The sequence below is a fragment of the Boleophthalmus pectinirostris genome, unplaced genomic scaffold (assembly GCF_026225935.1).
Source record: "Boleophthalmus pectinirostris isolate CB_2022bp ecotype Guang Dong unplaced genomic scaffold, ASM2622593v1 HiC_scaffold_13, whole genome shotgun sequence".
Classification (NCBI taxonomy): Eukaryota; Metazoa; Chordata; class Actinopteri; order Gobiiformes; family Gobiidae; genus Boleophthalmus; species Boleophthalmus pectinirostris.
The window spans coordinates 1,902,569-1,917,859 of NW_026571036.1; the positions used below are offsets into that span (position 1 = coordinate 1,902,569).

The following is a 15,291-nucleotide window of genomic DNA, read 5'->3' on the forward strand; positions in this document are numbered from 1 at the left end:
AATTTTGTTCATATCACCTCATTTCCTCGTGATCCAGAGTGTTGGAGACACTTTTCTTGAAATATTCCATCCAGTCCTAGTGTTTGCAGGTCGCTGGTGCTAGGCTAGTGCATGTCAATGGCCATAGTTAGCCTGTCACTAAAAACACTCTTAACCACTCCACAAAACACTCGAAATGAAACAATTATTCCACCAGACTGTCCATGTCAATGTCTGTGTCCATAGAATCATTGTAGAAGTAAAACCAATCTTACATTTGAAGGATTTGTGTCTGAGCCGCAGCAGTGAGTTCCTGATAAAAGCTCGGCAGCGGCGGACTGATATATGAGAAAATAGTCCCTCAACATGCGACGATACATGCGACGCAAGGTTGGTTTTATTTCAAACATGATTCTATCGACACAGACATTTATCGTATTTTCCCGGGCTATTAGACGCTCTCTTAATCTTCTTACTGCATCAAAAAACGACCGCGTGCCACAATCCCAGCGCGACTTCAGTAAACTACACAAAGCACAAGCAGACAACACAGCAAACATCCTCAACTGCCAGACGACGAGAAGCGAAATGCCGCTTCTTACACAACTGAGTCGCCGCATCACCCACATAACACCGTGAGTGAAACCATTTAATATGCAGAAAATACGGTACATGAGGGTCCGGTCGAGGTGTAACGGAGGGAAACAGGGCAGATTTTTGACATTCAAATGTCTCTTATTCAGAAACTAGAGGAACTATTGAAATAAGTAAAGTATCAGAATGTAGGAAAGAGTTACACTCCAACAGGGGTCAAGTTAAACCTGTGAGATTCTTTCAAGTTCAAGACAAAAATTAAAAAAACTCATGTCGGTAACGGAGGGAATGAAATATGCAGCACTTTTTGGTCAATAAATCCAAACAGTGATAACTCTTGGTTCTCACTTCCATATCCTTAACAAACTGGTTTGAATATTGCTTCATATAGTTTTCTACCATATGGTACAAGATTAGGTTGAAACCTCTGACTTTTTGACTCATGAGATTTTTTATTAAGAAAGTTCATGGTAAGGAGGGAAAAGTAACGGAGGGAAAATTGTACAAACAAGTAGAAGGTGCAGGATTTTACATCATTTGTGGCTTTTTTCTTCTGAATATTTTAATATTACTTCAAAATGAAAAAACTATTTCTATAAAATATGTCAGTCCTTCCAAGAACATTTTTTATCATTTTAAATACTTTTTTTTTTAAATCCTGTCCCCTTCATCAACAGTTCAAAGATGGAATAACACAAGATATGATGAAATACAAACATTTTATTTACATGATTTTCAGGTTCTTTGAAATTTGGGAAATAATTTTTGTTCCATGTTTCATTCATGTCTGTTTAAAACAGATGGAACTTTAGAACCAAAAATGGAACAGAAAAAAGGTGAACAGTTTGATAAACTCGAGTACATATGTATCTGTTCAATACATTTTTATATCAGATGAATTAACTTGAGTTTTTGGCCTTGTTGTTTACTTCTGTCTGCTGTGATAATAGTTTTTTTTAGGGTGTTTTGTGGAGTGGATAAGACTGTTTTTAGTGACAGGATAAATATGACGACCTCTGCAAATACAAGGACTGGATGGAATATTTAAATAAAAGTGTCTCCATACGTCTCCAACATTAGTACATATTTGAGTGGTTCTGGTTCTGGTTCTGGTTTGTTCACATTAATCTGACAGAAAACGTCTCCAGAGTCTGAACGATCTGGTGCCTCCAGCTCCACGAGCTCCTGTTGGTCCAGACGTGACGGGGACTGAGTCTGAAAACTCTGATACTCTGATGTAGACAGTGTCGGGAAGTTTACTTTTAAAATGTAATCCCCTACAGATTACAGATTACACACACCAGAATGTAGTTTGTAACAGAATCCATTAAATTACTTAAAGTGAGTAACGTAATCTGATTACTTTGGATACTTGATTTGTTGTAGAGAAACAAAGACGAGGAAATCTTCACATAAGAAGTTTTATCTGATAAAAGAAAATAAAAAGTCCAAACTTTACTGAATCAAATTAAAAATATTATTGACAGAAGAAGAAGAAACACGTCCACACAGCAGGATTTAGTCCTGTTAAGTCCTGTTTGAGACATAGTTTAGACCTGGTTTTAGTCCTGGTTCCGTCTTGGTTTAGTCCTGATTTAGTCCTTGCTTAGTCCTGGTTTAGTCCTGGTTTGGTCCTTATCTAGTTCTGGTTTAGTTCTGGTTTAGTCCTGGTTTAGTTCTGGTTTAGTCCTGGTTTAGTCCTTGCTTAGTCCTGGTTTAGTTCTGGTTTAGTCCTGGTTTAGTCCTGGTTTGGTCCTTATCTAGTTCTGGTTTAGTCCTTGCTTAGTCCTGGTTTAGACCTGGTTTAATCCTGGTTCAGTCCTGGTTTAGTCGTGGTTTTATCCTGGTTCAGTCCTGGTTTAGTCCTGGTTTAGTCCTGGTTTAGTCCTGGTTTAGTCCTGGTTTATCGTGTTTAATTGACCTGGAGCATGTTTTTGGTCGGGTTTGTTCTGGTCTGGGAAAACCTCAGGGTCCCACTGGAGGAGCTGGAGGAAGCGTCTGGGCTGAAGGAAGTCCGGGAGTCTCTGCTCAGACTGAAGCCCCCGAGACCCGACCCTGACCGGACCGGACCCGACCCCGACCGGACCAGACCCCAACTGGACCAGACCCGACCCCAAAGAAGAAGAAGAACTCGGACGGATTTAATGATTCCTCAAACACGACCTCATGATTTTACTGTGAGGGTTTTTAAAGTCCTGGTTTTAGTCCTGGTCTAGTTCCGGTCCTGGTTTGAGTCAGGTCTAGTCCTGGTCCCGGTCACGTGTGTGTGTTCTGTGTGTGTGTTCTGTGTGTGTGTGTGTGTGTGTGTGTGTGGATTTTTTCCTGTTGATTCACTAAAACAAACTGTTTCCTGAATTTGGTCCAAATCTGTAAAAAAGTGATTCCAGTCAAATCTGAGCTCATCTGTTCCACTGCGGAGAAAGACCTGGATTAGTCCTGGTTTAGACCTGGATTAGTCCTGGTTTAGACCTGGATTAGTCCTGGTTTAGTCCAGGTTTAGACCTGGTTTAATCCCATTTTAGTCCTGGCTCAGTCTTGCTTCAGAAATAATTTAGTCCTGGTTTAGTCCTGTTTTAGTCCTGTTTTAGACCTGGTTTAGACCTGGTTTAGACCTGGTTTAGTCCAGGTTTAGTTCTGGTTAAGTCCTGTTTTAGTAAATGATTTAGTTCTGATTTAGTCCTGGTTTAGTCCGGGTTTAGTCCGGGTTTAGTCCGGGTTTAGTCCGGGTTTAGTCCGGTTTAGTTTTAGTCCTGGTTTAGTCCCTGGTTTAGACCTGGTTTAGTCGGGTTTAGTCCTGGTTTAGTCCAGGTTTAGTCCTGGTTTAGTCCTGGTTTAGTCCAGGTTTAGTCCTGGTTTAGGGTCCTGGTTTAGTCCTGGTTTAGTCCTGGTTTAGAGTCCTGGTTTTAGTCCAGGTTTAGGTTTAGTCCTGGTTTAGTCCTGGTTTAGTCCTGGTTTAGTCCTGGTTTTAGTCCTGGTTTTAGTCCAGGTTTAGTCCTGGTTTAGTCCTGGTTTAGTCCTGGTTTAGTCCAGGTTTAGTCCTGGTTTAGTCCTGGTTTAGTCCTGGTTTAGTCCTGGTTTAGTCCTGGTTTAGTCCTGGTTTAGTCCTGGTTTAGTCCTGGTTTAGTCCTGGTTCAATCCTGGTTCAAATCTGGACGTTTTGGAGAAATCTTTGGAATTTTTATGAGCTTTGTCTCATTTTTATGGCTGTGGCTTCACCAGACGAGGAGCTGGACTGGGACTAAAACCAGGTCTAAACCAGGATTGAACCAGGACTGAACCAGGGCTAAACCAGGACTAAAACCAGGACTAAACCAGGTCTAAACCAGGACTGAACCAGGACTAAACCGGGTCTCGTGTGGTGCTTTGTTGATGCGTCTCACAGCTGTTTAAACGTTTGATTCGGTCACTTTTCTGGAGCTGATTCAGACTCTCCTAAAATAAAAAAAATAAATACATTAAAACATCTTGTGATTTTAAGGCCCAAGACACGAAAGAGCAAAGCATCATGGTCTTTGTAGTTTGAAATGTCAGAGAAGTCAAATCCTCCTCTTTAAATCACTATTTTGAGGAGGGACTTTTTCAAATCCTCAGTCCTCGTCCGCGATTGGCCGCTTTGAACTGACCCCGGTCTCTGATTGGCCCAGGTGTTTGACGGCTGGCTTGGGGCCCCGTGATTGGCTGAAGATGAGGTGTCTGTGGGCGGGTCTCGTGGCTCTTCTGCTGCTCTCATTGGCTCAGGCTCAGGAAGGTAAGCCCCGCCCCCCCCCTCTCGCTCTGTCGCTTCTGTCTCTTCTGGCTCTTTTCCCCCGTCGTTCGCCTGAAAACAAATGAACCGAACGTGTAAATAAAAACGTAAATAAAGCCCACACGTGTTTACCTCCTCTGTGTGAGACTGATTTTGTTTAATTTCAGTCAATTTTGTGTTTAAATAACTTTTCTCTCCCCTCAGCAGGAATTATTCATCGAGTGTTTCGCTTTTTGTCGCGGTGAACGATGCTCCACGAAACGTTCAATCCTCTTCATTTATTCAATATCAACTCGTAGACAGTGTTGGGAAGTTTACTTTTAAAATGTAATCCCCTACAGATTACAGATTACACACACCAAAATGTAGTTTGTAACAGAATCCATTAAATTACTTAAAGTGAGTAATGTAATCTGATTACTTTGGATTACTTGATTTGTTGTAGAGAAACAAAGACGAGGAAATCGTAACATAAGAAGTTTTGTCTGATAAAAGAAAATAAAAAGTCCAGACTTTACTGAACCAAATTAAAAATATTATTGATAGAAGAAGAAGAAACACGTCCACACAGCAGGATTTAGTCCAGTTTTAGACCTGGTTTAGATCTAGTTTACATCTAGTTTAAACCTGGTTTTGGTCCTGGTTTTAGTCCTGGTTTAGTCCTGGTTTAGATCTAGTTTAGATCTAGTTTAAACCTGGTTTTAGTCCTGGTTTAGACCTGGTTTAGTCCTGGTTTAGACCTGGTTTAGATCTAGTTTGGACCTGGTTTTAGTCCTGGTTTTAGTCCTGGTTTTAGTCCTGGTTTAGTCCTGGTTTAGACCTGGTTTATCCTGGTTTAGACCTGGTTTAGGTTTAGTTTTAGTCCTGGTTTAGTCTGGTTTAGTCCTGGTTTAGTCCTGGTTTAGTCCTTTAGACCTGGTTTTAGTCCTGGTTTAGTCCTGGTTTTAGTCCTGGTTTAGACCTGGTTTTAGTCCTGGTTTAGACCTGGTTTAGATCTGGTTTAGTCTGTTTAGTCCTGGTTTAGTCCTGGTTTTAGTCCTGGTTTAGACTGGTTTAGTCCTGGTTTAGTCCTGGTTTAGTCCTGGTTTAGACCTGGTTAGTTTTAGTCCTGGTTTAGTCCAAGTCCTGATTAGAAAAAAAAAAAAGTGGAAAACCAAAAAAAAAAAAAAAAAAAAAAAAAGTTCATCCAAAATGTAAAAACAGTTAAATCCCTCTGTGTCCATTTATTTGAACAAAGTAACTGTAATCCAATTCCCACTCACTGAAACAGTAACTGTAACTGAATACAGTTACTCATCATTTGTACTCTGATTACTCTGGTACATGTAATCTGTTACTCCCCGACACTGCTCGTAGCCTAATAATAATAATAATAATAATAATAATAATAATAGTAACTTTGATGCATTTTTATTCCATTTAATTCATTAAAAAGTCCGTTGCAGTAGGTCTAGAATTTACTTTTATTTTGCTCTTGTTTCACCACACAAATGTTCATTTTACCAACAGAACTCAGGATTGTGACGTTCGCTGAGTCGGACGTTTGACCAGCGGAGACTTGAAGATCATTTAAATACTAAACTTAAGCCCAATTTATGATCGTGCGTCTGATTCGACCGACGTGAACCTCTCAAATTTTCTAACTACGTGTCGACCCGACGCAGTGAATCAGGTCTGTGACTGGTCGTCTCTACATCAGCTCTACTCACGTTTCTGGTTCTCCACTTTCCCGCTTCATTTTGTAAACAGTTTGTACGTCAGTTTTCAATCCTCGCCTCTTAGTCTGTGTTCAGATGCACCTGAAGTGACCCACATCTGATTTTTTGTCTCTATGTTCCTGTATCTGATCTTTTATTGTCAGTCTGAACCACACAGATCCGATGTTTTCAAACATGACCCAGGACACTTGGATCTGTGCTCCTGAAACTGATCCATATCTGATCTTTAACATGTGACTTCAGTGTGAACGGTCAGGTCACATTCATCCACCTACACGTCATCAACAAGACACAAACGTCACTATTCTGCACTGAAGTAGGAGAAAACTGTTCATGAACTCGAAGCACATCTCCACTCACCACAAAACACCACGACCAAAAACCTGCTCCTTCTCCTTCTCAATCTCCTCCTTAAAACAAGTCAGTTGTTCATGTTGTGGCTCCGGTACGAGAGGAACTTTAAAATCTCCAGGTGCTCGATGCTGCGTCCATGTTTGTTCAACTTGTGTAAACACAGAGACGCTCGCTGCGGTTGACGTCGTCGTGTCTCCAGTGTCACATGTGGGACACTTTTGGACCGTTTAATGTTCACACTGGAGTCACATACAAGTCACATTTAACTGGAAATGTGAACGACCTCGAAAAAACATCGGATTTCACAAAAAAATCAGAATTACGCATTAAACCCTGCAGTCTGAACGTAGACTAAGTGTTGTGGTGGTGAATTACTTGATAAGTCTTCACAGAACTATAAAACGACCTTTATCGTTCAGATAAATATTATATAGATACAAGTATTCACCAGCCGTGATCATGGAGCTATAATAAACCAAAATAGATGTTATTATTAAACTTCCCGAGCGAGTTTCACGCACAGAACTGGAATCAAATCTGAAGTGGAACCCAAGATGTGTCGTGTTGTTGTCAGGCGTCTCTGCTCATCGGCTCATGGGCCTAAAAATAATTTGCTCTTACACATTTACTCCCTCAGTCTGGGCGAGCTCCTCCGTGACGTCTGTAACGTGCACGAAGTGGAGCCACTGGACCAATCAGAGCGGCTCAGAACAGCGAGGCTTCAGGAGGTTTGAGGAGTTAAACATTTGAAAAAGTTTCTGTTGTGAAAATAGAAAAGAATCCTTTAAAATCTGACCTTTGTGAAGCCGGACGCTCTGAAGAAGACGGGCAGGTTCATTTCCCAAAATGCATTGTGCCTCTGTGGGAGAATTCTGTCTGGACCCAAACTCCCGGAGCTGCAGACCCTGGAGCGTCCACCCGTCTGTGTGGAGTCTGGACAGAGGCGGTTTAAAGTCTGTTTCATAGTTCTGCCTTGACTCGTCTCACTCTGCCCCCGTCGTCTTTTTGCCGTCGTTTTTGAGGCGAGGATTTAAAACTGTACAAACTGTAACAAAGTGAAGTGGGAAAGTGGAGCACTGGAGATGTTTGTAAAGACGACCAATCACAGACTCCACGGTCACGTCCCCGCTGTCTGTGATGGATCAACGTGCAGTTAGAACATTTGTGAGGAGCTCGTCGGTCGACACAGACGCCGTGTGAAGAGGAGGTGACGCAGACTCGACTCCAATCAGACCGTTTGACTGAATTAGGTTGAACTCGTTTTGATCATAGATCCAGAAACACGGTTTATTTCCACGGTAATGAAAAATGATTTAACGTTCTGTCCTGAGCTAAATATAAAACTTTTAAAACAAAATACATTTTCATTTCCAAATACTGCAGTAAAAGATGAAATAAATAAAACTCCCAGCGCTCGCAGGTTTATGTCCTGTGCTCCACACACACAGACCCACTGACGTCTCTGGGATTTCAAATCTCTTCAGATTCTCTTCGTGTTTGTGCTCTGAGCTTTTTGTCGCACATTTCAAAATTGTTTAAAACCAAAAAATTCTGTCGTGTGTCGACCTCAACTTAAAATAAAACCTGATTCTTCTCTGTGTGTTTGGCTCAGTCGGAGCAGCAGGATCACGTGGTCGTCACACTTTAATGTGGATCAAATTAAACTTTTATTTATTTTAGATGAACTTTAGACAAAACATTTGTTTATATTTCCAGGTAAAAATGAGAAGTGTTTAAAATGACGGCTTTGTAAAACACTGAAAGTCCTGGTTTAGTCCTGGTTTAGTCCTGGTTTAGTCCTGGTTTAGTCCTGGTTTAGTCCTGGTTTAGTCCTGGTTTAGTTCTGGTTTAGTCCTGGTTTAGTCCTGGTTTAGTCCTGGTTTAATCCTGGTTTAGTCCTGGTTTAGTCCTGGTTTAGTCCTGGTTTAGTCCTGGTTTAGTCCTGGTTTAGTCCTGGTTTAGTCCTGGTTTAGTCCTGGTTTAGACCTGGTTTAGTCCTGGTTTAGTCCTGGTTTAGTCCTGGTTTAGTCCTGGTTCAGTCCTGGTTTAGACCTGGTTTAGTCCTGGTTTAGTCCTGGTTTAGTCCTGGTTTAGTCCTGGTTTAGTTCTGGTTTAATCCTGGTTTAGACCTGGTTTAATCCTGGTTTAGTCCTGGTTTAGTTCTGGTTTAATCCTGGTTTAGTCTGGTTTAATCCTGGTTCAGTCCTGGTTTAGTCCTGGTTTAGTCCTGGTTTAGTCCTGGTTTAGTCCTGGTTTAGTCCTGGTTTAGTCCTGGTTTAGTCCTGGTTTAGACCTGGTTTAGTCCTGGTTTAGTTTTAGTCCTGGTTCAGTCCTGGTTTAGACCTGGTTTAGTCCTGGTTTAATCCTGGTTCAGTCCTGGTTTAGACCTGGTTTAGTCCTGGTTTAGTCCTGGTTTAATCCTGGTTTAGTCCTGGTTTAGTCCTGGTTTAATCCTGGTTTAGTCCTGGTCTAGTTCTGGTTTAGACCTGGTTTAGTCCTGGTTTAATCCTGGTTTAGTCCTGGTTTAGTCCTGGTTTAGTCCTGGTTAGTCCTGGTTCCTAGTCCTGGTTTAGTCCTGGTTTAGTCCTGGTTTAGTCCTGGTTTAGTCCTGGTTTAGTCCTGGTCTAGTCCTGGTTTAGTCCTGGTTTAGTCCTGGTTTAGTCCTGGTTTAGTCCTGGTTTAGTCCTGGTTTAGTCCTGGTCTAGTCCTGGTTTAGTCCTGGTCTAGTCCTGGTTTAGTTCTGGTCTAGTCCTGGTCTAGTCCTGGTTCAGTTCTAGTTTGATCTTCAGTCTCCTGATTTCCAGTTTCATTTGAATGAGTTTGAATTTGAGTTTTCAGACCAATTTTCGTCTTAAATATAAAAAGTGTCGGGCAGACGGACGCGGCGTCGGGATGAACTGACCTCAGGTTGGTTTCGTTCTGATCTGGTCTCTGTGTTTTTCTGTTAAGTCGGGTTTGGGCCTGACTTACTGATACTTCCCCCTCATGCTCTTCACGGCTCTGCGCTCGGAGACGTCAGGGAGGGCATCTGGACTAAACCTCAGGCAGCTAACGATGTCCACGTCCACTTCTTTTTAGGAACATCGTCCGTTTAGTCTTTTGTTTTCTCTAGTTTTGGTTCGTTCCAGCGTGAGAATATGACACAGCTAATGTTAAATCAACGTCATGTTTAGAATTTTCTTGTACATTTATGTATTTTTTAATATTTTGTGTTTTCGTACTGGGACAGAACGACACTGACGCCACGTAAACGTCCGATATTACGCGAAACCGACTCTCGTGAGCTTTAATCTGCGTTATGATGTTGTTGGTGGAACAGAGTGTTTTCAGTTTGAGAGAGAAACTAAGAGCTTAAATGTGAGTTAAACGTGTGAGTGAAACAAAAAAACACACAAGTCCAGTTCGGTTTGTGACGAGGAAACGAGATTATATCAGAGAAAAGCTCTTGAAGTTTCTTTACTGTAATAAAATATTGAAGTTTTGTTTAGTTTTATCCAGATTAATCTTGTTTAGATGCAGATTCTGTGGGAGCTAAAGTAGAAAAAGTGTCAGGTTTTCCGACCCAGCCCCAACCTGAAGAGCATCTGAGGGAAGTATCCGAGTATTTGTTGTACAGGACGGACTCTGGTGAAGTTGTTTGAAAAGCAACTGTCCCCTGTGCGTGTGCATGGAGCTCGTCTGTCCCACGGCCCCTGAACCTCCCTCCCGCTCCTGGAGTCGCTCACAAACAAACGCCAGCGGAAAAAACCTCCCAATGTTTCTCCTTCTTTGTTTGGGATCGGCTCCACGGACTCGTCACTGGTCTCGTCTTCTGGTTTAGAGTTTAAAGTCCTTTCGGCTGAATCACGCTCGTGGGTTTGAGGTTGAATCGCGGCTTCGCTTTTCTCAGGCGACGCTGGGAAAGTCGTTCCGCTTTTGGTTTATTTGTCCCGACAGAGAAGAGGTTGAACTCGGAGACGGTGTTTGTTCCGTGTGGAAAGGACTGACAGATCTGAGGCATAAAGCAGGTCACACGTCTGCACCTGACGGACACAGCCAACCGCACCTGTCGCTCTCACCCGTCGCACCCACAATAATCCAAATCGGCCCCACGTGTCGTAGTCTGATTCATTAGTTTGACCTCGCAGCATCAAGATTCGTTCACTGGACAGTAGACGGACACTTTTTTAATTTAAAGGTTGTACGGAGGATTTTTTTTTTTGTTTAAAATTGTCATTGAAAGTTTAAAGGTTGTATAGAGGATTTTCCAAGGAACATTACGCAGTGTGAAGACGTAGAAACAGCAGATTTGTTAAGCACATGATGATGACCGAAGAAAAAAAAAGAAGAAAGAAAAGAATGAGAAGTGATCTATCAGTTGTGGACGTAGTGAGGCCAGATAAACGTTTATCAGCCAATAGAAAACGAGGCTCCCTCTTTTTCTATTGGCTGTCAGGTTGTCAGTCAAACTCCCATACAAACAGTTTTTCTGTGTAAACTGAGTCGTCGCGCGCTCAGGGGATTACAGTGTGTTTATGCGGCGGTTCTTTGAGGCTTTTTCAAACTGTCGCTTCCTCGCAGTTCGCACAAAGTTTGTCGCGACGGCGGACGAGAATCCACGACCAGTTCGCCGCAAAAGAAAGTCCGAAGGGTCTAAAAACTGACGCGTCGGTCGCTAAAATATTTCTAGGCAGGTCACTTCAACAGTGATTCTGAACATGCACTGGATGTAAACAAACGTGATTTGTAGAGTAAAGAGGCGGGAGGAGGAGATGTTTCTACTGAGGAAGGTGGTGTCACACATGCACAACATTTGATAAACGACTGTCGCTGTATTTTGCTTCCCTTAAAAAATCCTCTATACAACCTTTAACCAGTCGCTGTTGTTTGGTCGTGATGTTTGTAACGCTCAGCGAAGTCCAAACAGGCGAGTTTCATTAGCTCATTATCAAATTAAAGTCATTATCACGATTATTTTGGTCAATACTGGAATCACGATTTTTTTTAGTTACACGATGCATTTCTTCAGCATTTCTCTGTCAAAAAAACCCCACAAACTTTCAAACTGAAAATAAATACAGGCTGCAAATATGAACCTTAGAGCAGTGAACATGAAATAAGGCAGGAAAAACATAAATGTATCTAAAATAAACTGTACATCCAGCTGTTCTACAAGCTCTATATTAAAAAAAATAAAATAAATATACTTATTTATATCCAAAATATGCCAAAATAAACTAGGACTTTAGAACCGTGTCCTGTTCAAACACGACTGAACGGAACTGAGCCACAGCCCGACGACGTCATCACGCGGCGCTGTTTGTTTACACGTGGCAGCAGAGTGTTTTATGTTTTAGAGGAGAAAATAAGTCCAGCGGCAGAAACATGTGTTAAATAGTGAGACAGATGTGAGTACCGTGTTTTTCCGGGCTATTAGACGAGCGCTTAAGCCTCTAACTCCATCAAAAAACAACCGCGTCCCACAATCCAGAGCCGCCCTACAGGCCAGTTTCAGCTGACGTCATTGTTATTAAAAGTCCGCGTTGCTGCTGGGAAATATTTTGGTCGGAGGCAAGAAACACGGTAGCGTCAAACACAGTGCGTAACCTCTCGTATTTCTCCCTGATAATGATAAATTCCTGCTGCATTATCGGACGCACAAATAGAAGCACGGAAGAAGGAAAATGTCTTTTTCGTATTCTGAGTGAAAAGAACCACTAACGGTGAATTAAACGACTTTCAAACATCCGCAGAGCAAACGTAGAAGATCCTAACAAACCGTGGACTCCAACAAGTTCAACAACACATCCAGACTCTTGGAGGTTTTCATCTTTTCTGCTGTGAATGGCCCAGGAGTTTCACCAAGTCATTGTGGATGTCGCCCAAGTGAATATTTGTCCAGGTAGTTGGAGATTCAGACCAGAAATTTGGTTTGTTCCACCTTTTGTCGGGGTTGAAAAGGGTGATTTGTCGTCTGTTTTATGACCAATTTCTGGTCAAATGGTCTTGGGTCGTCTGCCGTTAGACTGGATAAATAACCGGGATCAATACCCTTTACGTGCTTTCTCGCTCCGTCCGTCGTGTTGAATTAGTGTTTCTTGCCGCCGACCAAAATAATTCCCAGCAGCAACGCGCGCTTTTGTCAACAATGAAACTCGCCTGTAATCGCCCAGCGGCACAACGGCAAACACAGCAGAGAGTGAACGTGTCTGTCAATGATCATCGTCGTTTCTGTGAATTAAAGGCACAACAAAAAATGCGAAGTTTGTGTTTGACAAAGTAAGTCCCAAAGAGGATAGAGTGTGTCAGACATGTCCAACTCATATACGATGGCCCACGATATAATTAGATTTGTCCCACGAGATCATCTCAAATCTGTATCAGAGCTGCCGCCGCACACAGAGACTAGAGACACATGATTATTTAAAATGTTGTTATTATTTTATATTCTGTTTGTTCTGGATTCAATGTTTAAGCAAAACTATAATTAAACATTTATTTAATAAGAAAAGGTTTAACATTACAAGAGAAAAGATGCAGATGTTAGTCCCAGTTTTTATGGCCTCTACATCTTCTGAGGTTCTTGTAAACAGTCAAGTGTTTTCTGATTCCTGATCTAGTCACTGGAGAGAAATGAAACTGAGCAGAGGCACTAGGTGGCGCCAGACTGGACACACGTATCAGCCAAAAATTCTAAACAATCGTTATCGACATCGATCATAAAAACAAACAAACAAAAACATAAATATTAAAATATAAACTGTTGTAATAAAACAGTTTACTGGTCGTAGTCGCCCAGAAAGTCTCCGAAAGTTTGGCCTTTTACTTTTACAAACCCGTTCAGTCGTTACATGAGGTAAATCTCAGCTGCAGAAAACGTCTGGATCAGTTTTGTCTGATTTTATTTTTGTTTGAAGGAAATAAAAACTCTTCTCAGTCTCTGGTCTCAGTCGATATCGGGAATCGGCACAAACTTAAAGCTTCAGTATCGAAATCAGTATCAGAACAGTAAAATCTGGACGAGCTCAGACGCCGCGGTGGAGAGGACGTCCCCTTGGCCTCAGCTGCCCTGGGGCGTTCTGACGGACATGTGGCTCGTGTCTGTGTAGACCCTGACACCTGCGCGGGCGACAGGTGCGCGGGCGACAGGTGCGCGGGCGACAGGTGCGCGGGCGACAGGTGCGCAGGTGCGCGGGCGACAGGTGCGCGGGCGACAGGTGCGCGGGCGACAGGTGCGTGGGAGGAGCTGCTTTCAAGAAAAAACTCCCGCACACCGTCTCTCTCCCGGTTTTCTTTTATTCAAACGGCGTTTCAGTCCCTTGAGGAACGTGTGAGGGGCTGAAACGTCGCCTCAGTAAAAGACAGATGGAGGTGAAGTGCGCTGCCCGACGACACAACAGCAGAGGGTCTCCAGGAGCGGGGAGCGGGCGAGTTTGTCCCTGTTCTTTGTGTCGTCTCTAATGTCACGTGTTACAGTTTTGAGTTCGGCTCAAACGGACGCCATCCTCCACAAAATGGCTGCTCTCTCTCTCCTCCTCTTCCTCCTCTTCTTCCTCTTCCTCCTCGTCTCTCTTCCTCCTCTTCCTCCTCTTCTTCCTCGTCTCTCTTCGTCTCTTTTTTGTCTCTTCACTGTTTTGTGTTTAAATGTTTTTTTCCTCCAACAGAAGAACAAAGCTTCAGTCTGAAGTGTCACTGTTGGACTCTCACGTAGTAGTAATAGTAGTAGTAGTAGTAGTAGTAGTAGTAGTAGTAGTAGTAGTAGTAGTAGTAGTAGTAGTAGTAGTAGTAGTAGTAGTAGTAGTAGTAGTAGTAGTAGTAGTAGTAGTAGTAGTAGTAGTAATATTTGTAGTAACTATTGTATTAGTGTTTACAGTAGTTTTATCACTAGTAGTAACTAATGTCACGTAGTGCTTGCAGTATAAGTAGTACTAGTCCTTGTAGTGCTTGCAGTAGTCATAGTTCTTTTTGTAGTTGTAGTAGTGATAGTATTGTAGTTGTAGTAATAGTAATAGTAATAGTAGTAATAGTGTCTGTTGTAGTGTTTATAGTAGTGGCAGTAGTACTATCAGACGTTGTATCTAAAGAAGTAACACTTGCAGTATCAGTATCAGTACTAGTTCTTGTAGCAGTAGTTTGCAGTAGTATCTGTAGCTGTAGTATTGCAGTACTTGTAGTAATAGTATTCGTAGTGACAGTCTGGTCTGGTCCACAGTGGATCCGGTTTCTGGTCTGAGGTTCCAGATTCTGAGCGAGTCCTCGGTCCAAATGTCCTGGACCAGACCCAGGACCCGAGTCCAGGGCTTCAGGATCTCAGTCTCCTCCGATACAGGTAATTAACTATCAACTAACTATTAACTAACTACTAACTCACTATGAACTATTAACTCACTATGAACTCACTATGAACTCACTATGAACTAACTATTAACTAACTACTATTACTACTACTATATGATACTAACTATGAACTCACTATGAACTCACTATTAACTAACTATGAACTAACTATGAACTCACTATTAACTAACTATGAACTAACTATGAACTAACTATGAACTAACTATGAACTAACTATGAACTAGAACTAAACTAAACTACTACTATGAACTAACTAAACTCACTAAACTAACTATGAACTACACTACTATTACTATGAACTACTACTGATACTAACTGAACTACATGAACTATAACTAACTATGAACTAACTATGAACTTTTACTAACTTTGAACTAACTATGAACTACTATTAACTAACTAGAACTGAACTTATTAAACTATGAACTTAAACTACTACTAACTATGAACACTAACTGAACTCACTATTAACGAACTACTACTGAACTACCTACTATAACTAACTATGAACTAACTATGAACTCACTATTAACTAACTATAACTATGACTAACTGAACTACTAT

The 15,291-nt window shown here is 41.8% G+C and overlaps 1 protein-coding gene across 1 annotated transcript in view; it reads left to right on the forward strand.

Annotated features, from left to right (window-relative positions):
• The first annotated feature begins 2,501 nt into the window (after positions 1-2,501).
• Positions 2,502-15,291, forward strand: part of col12a1b (collagen, type XII, alpha 1b) — a 257,397-nt gene continuing 244,607 nt past the window's right edge. Inside the window, 3 exon segments of the mRNA XM_055149744.1 lie at positions 2,502-2,750; positions 4,165-4,321; positions 14,582-14,698. Of these exon segments, the coding sequence (XP_055005719.1) occupies positions 2,502-2,750; positions 4,165-4,321; positions 14,582-14,698 (523 nt within the window).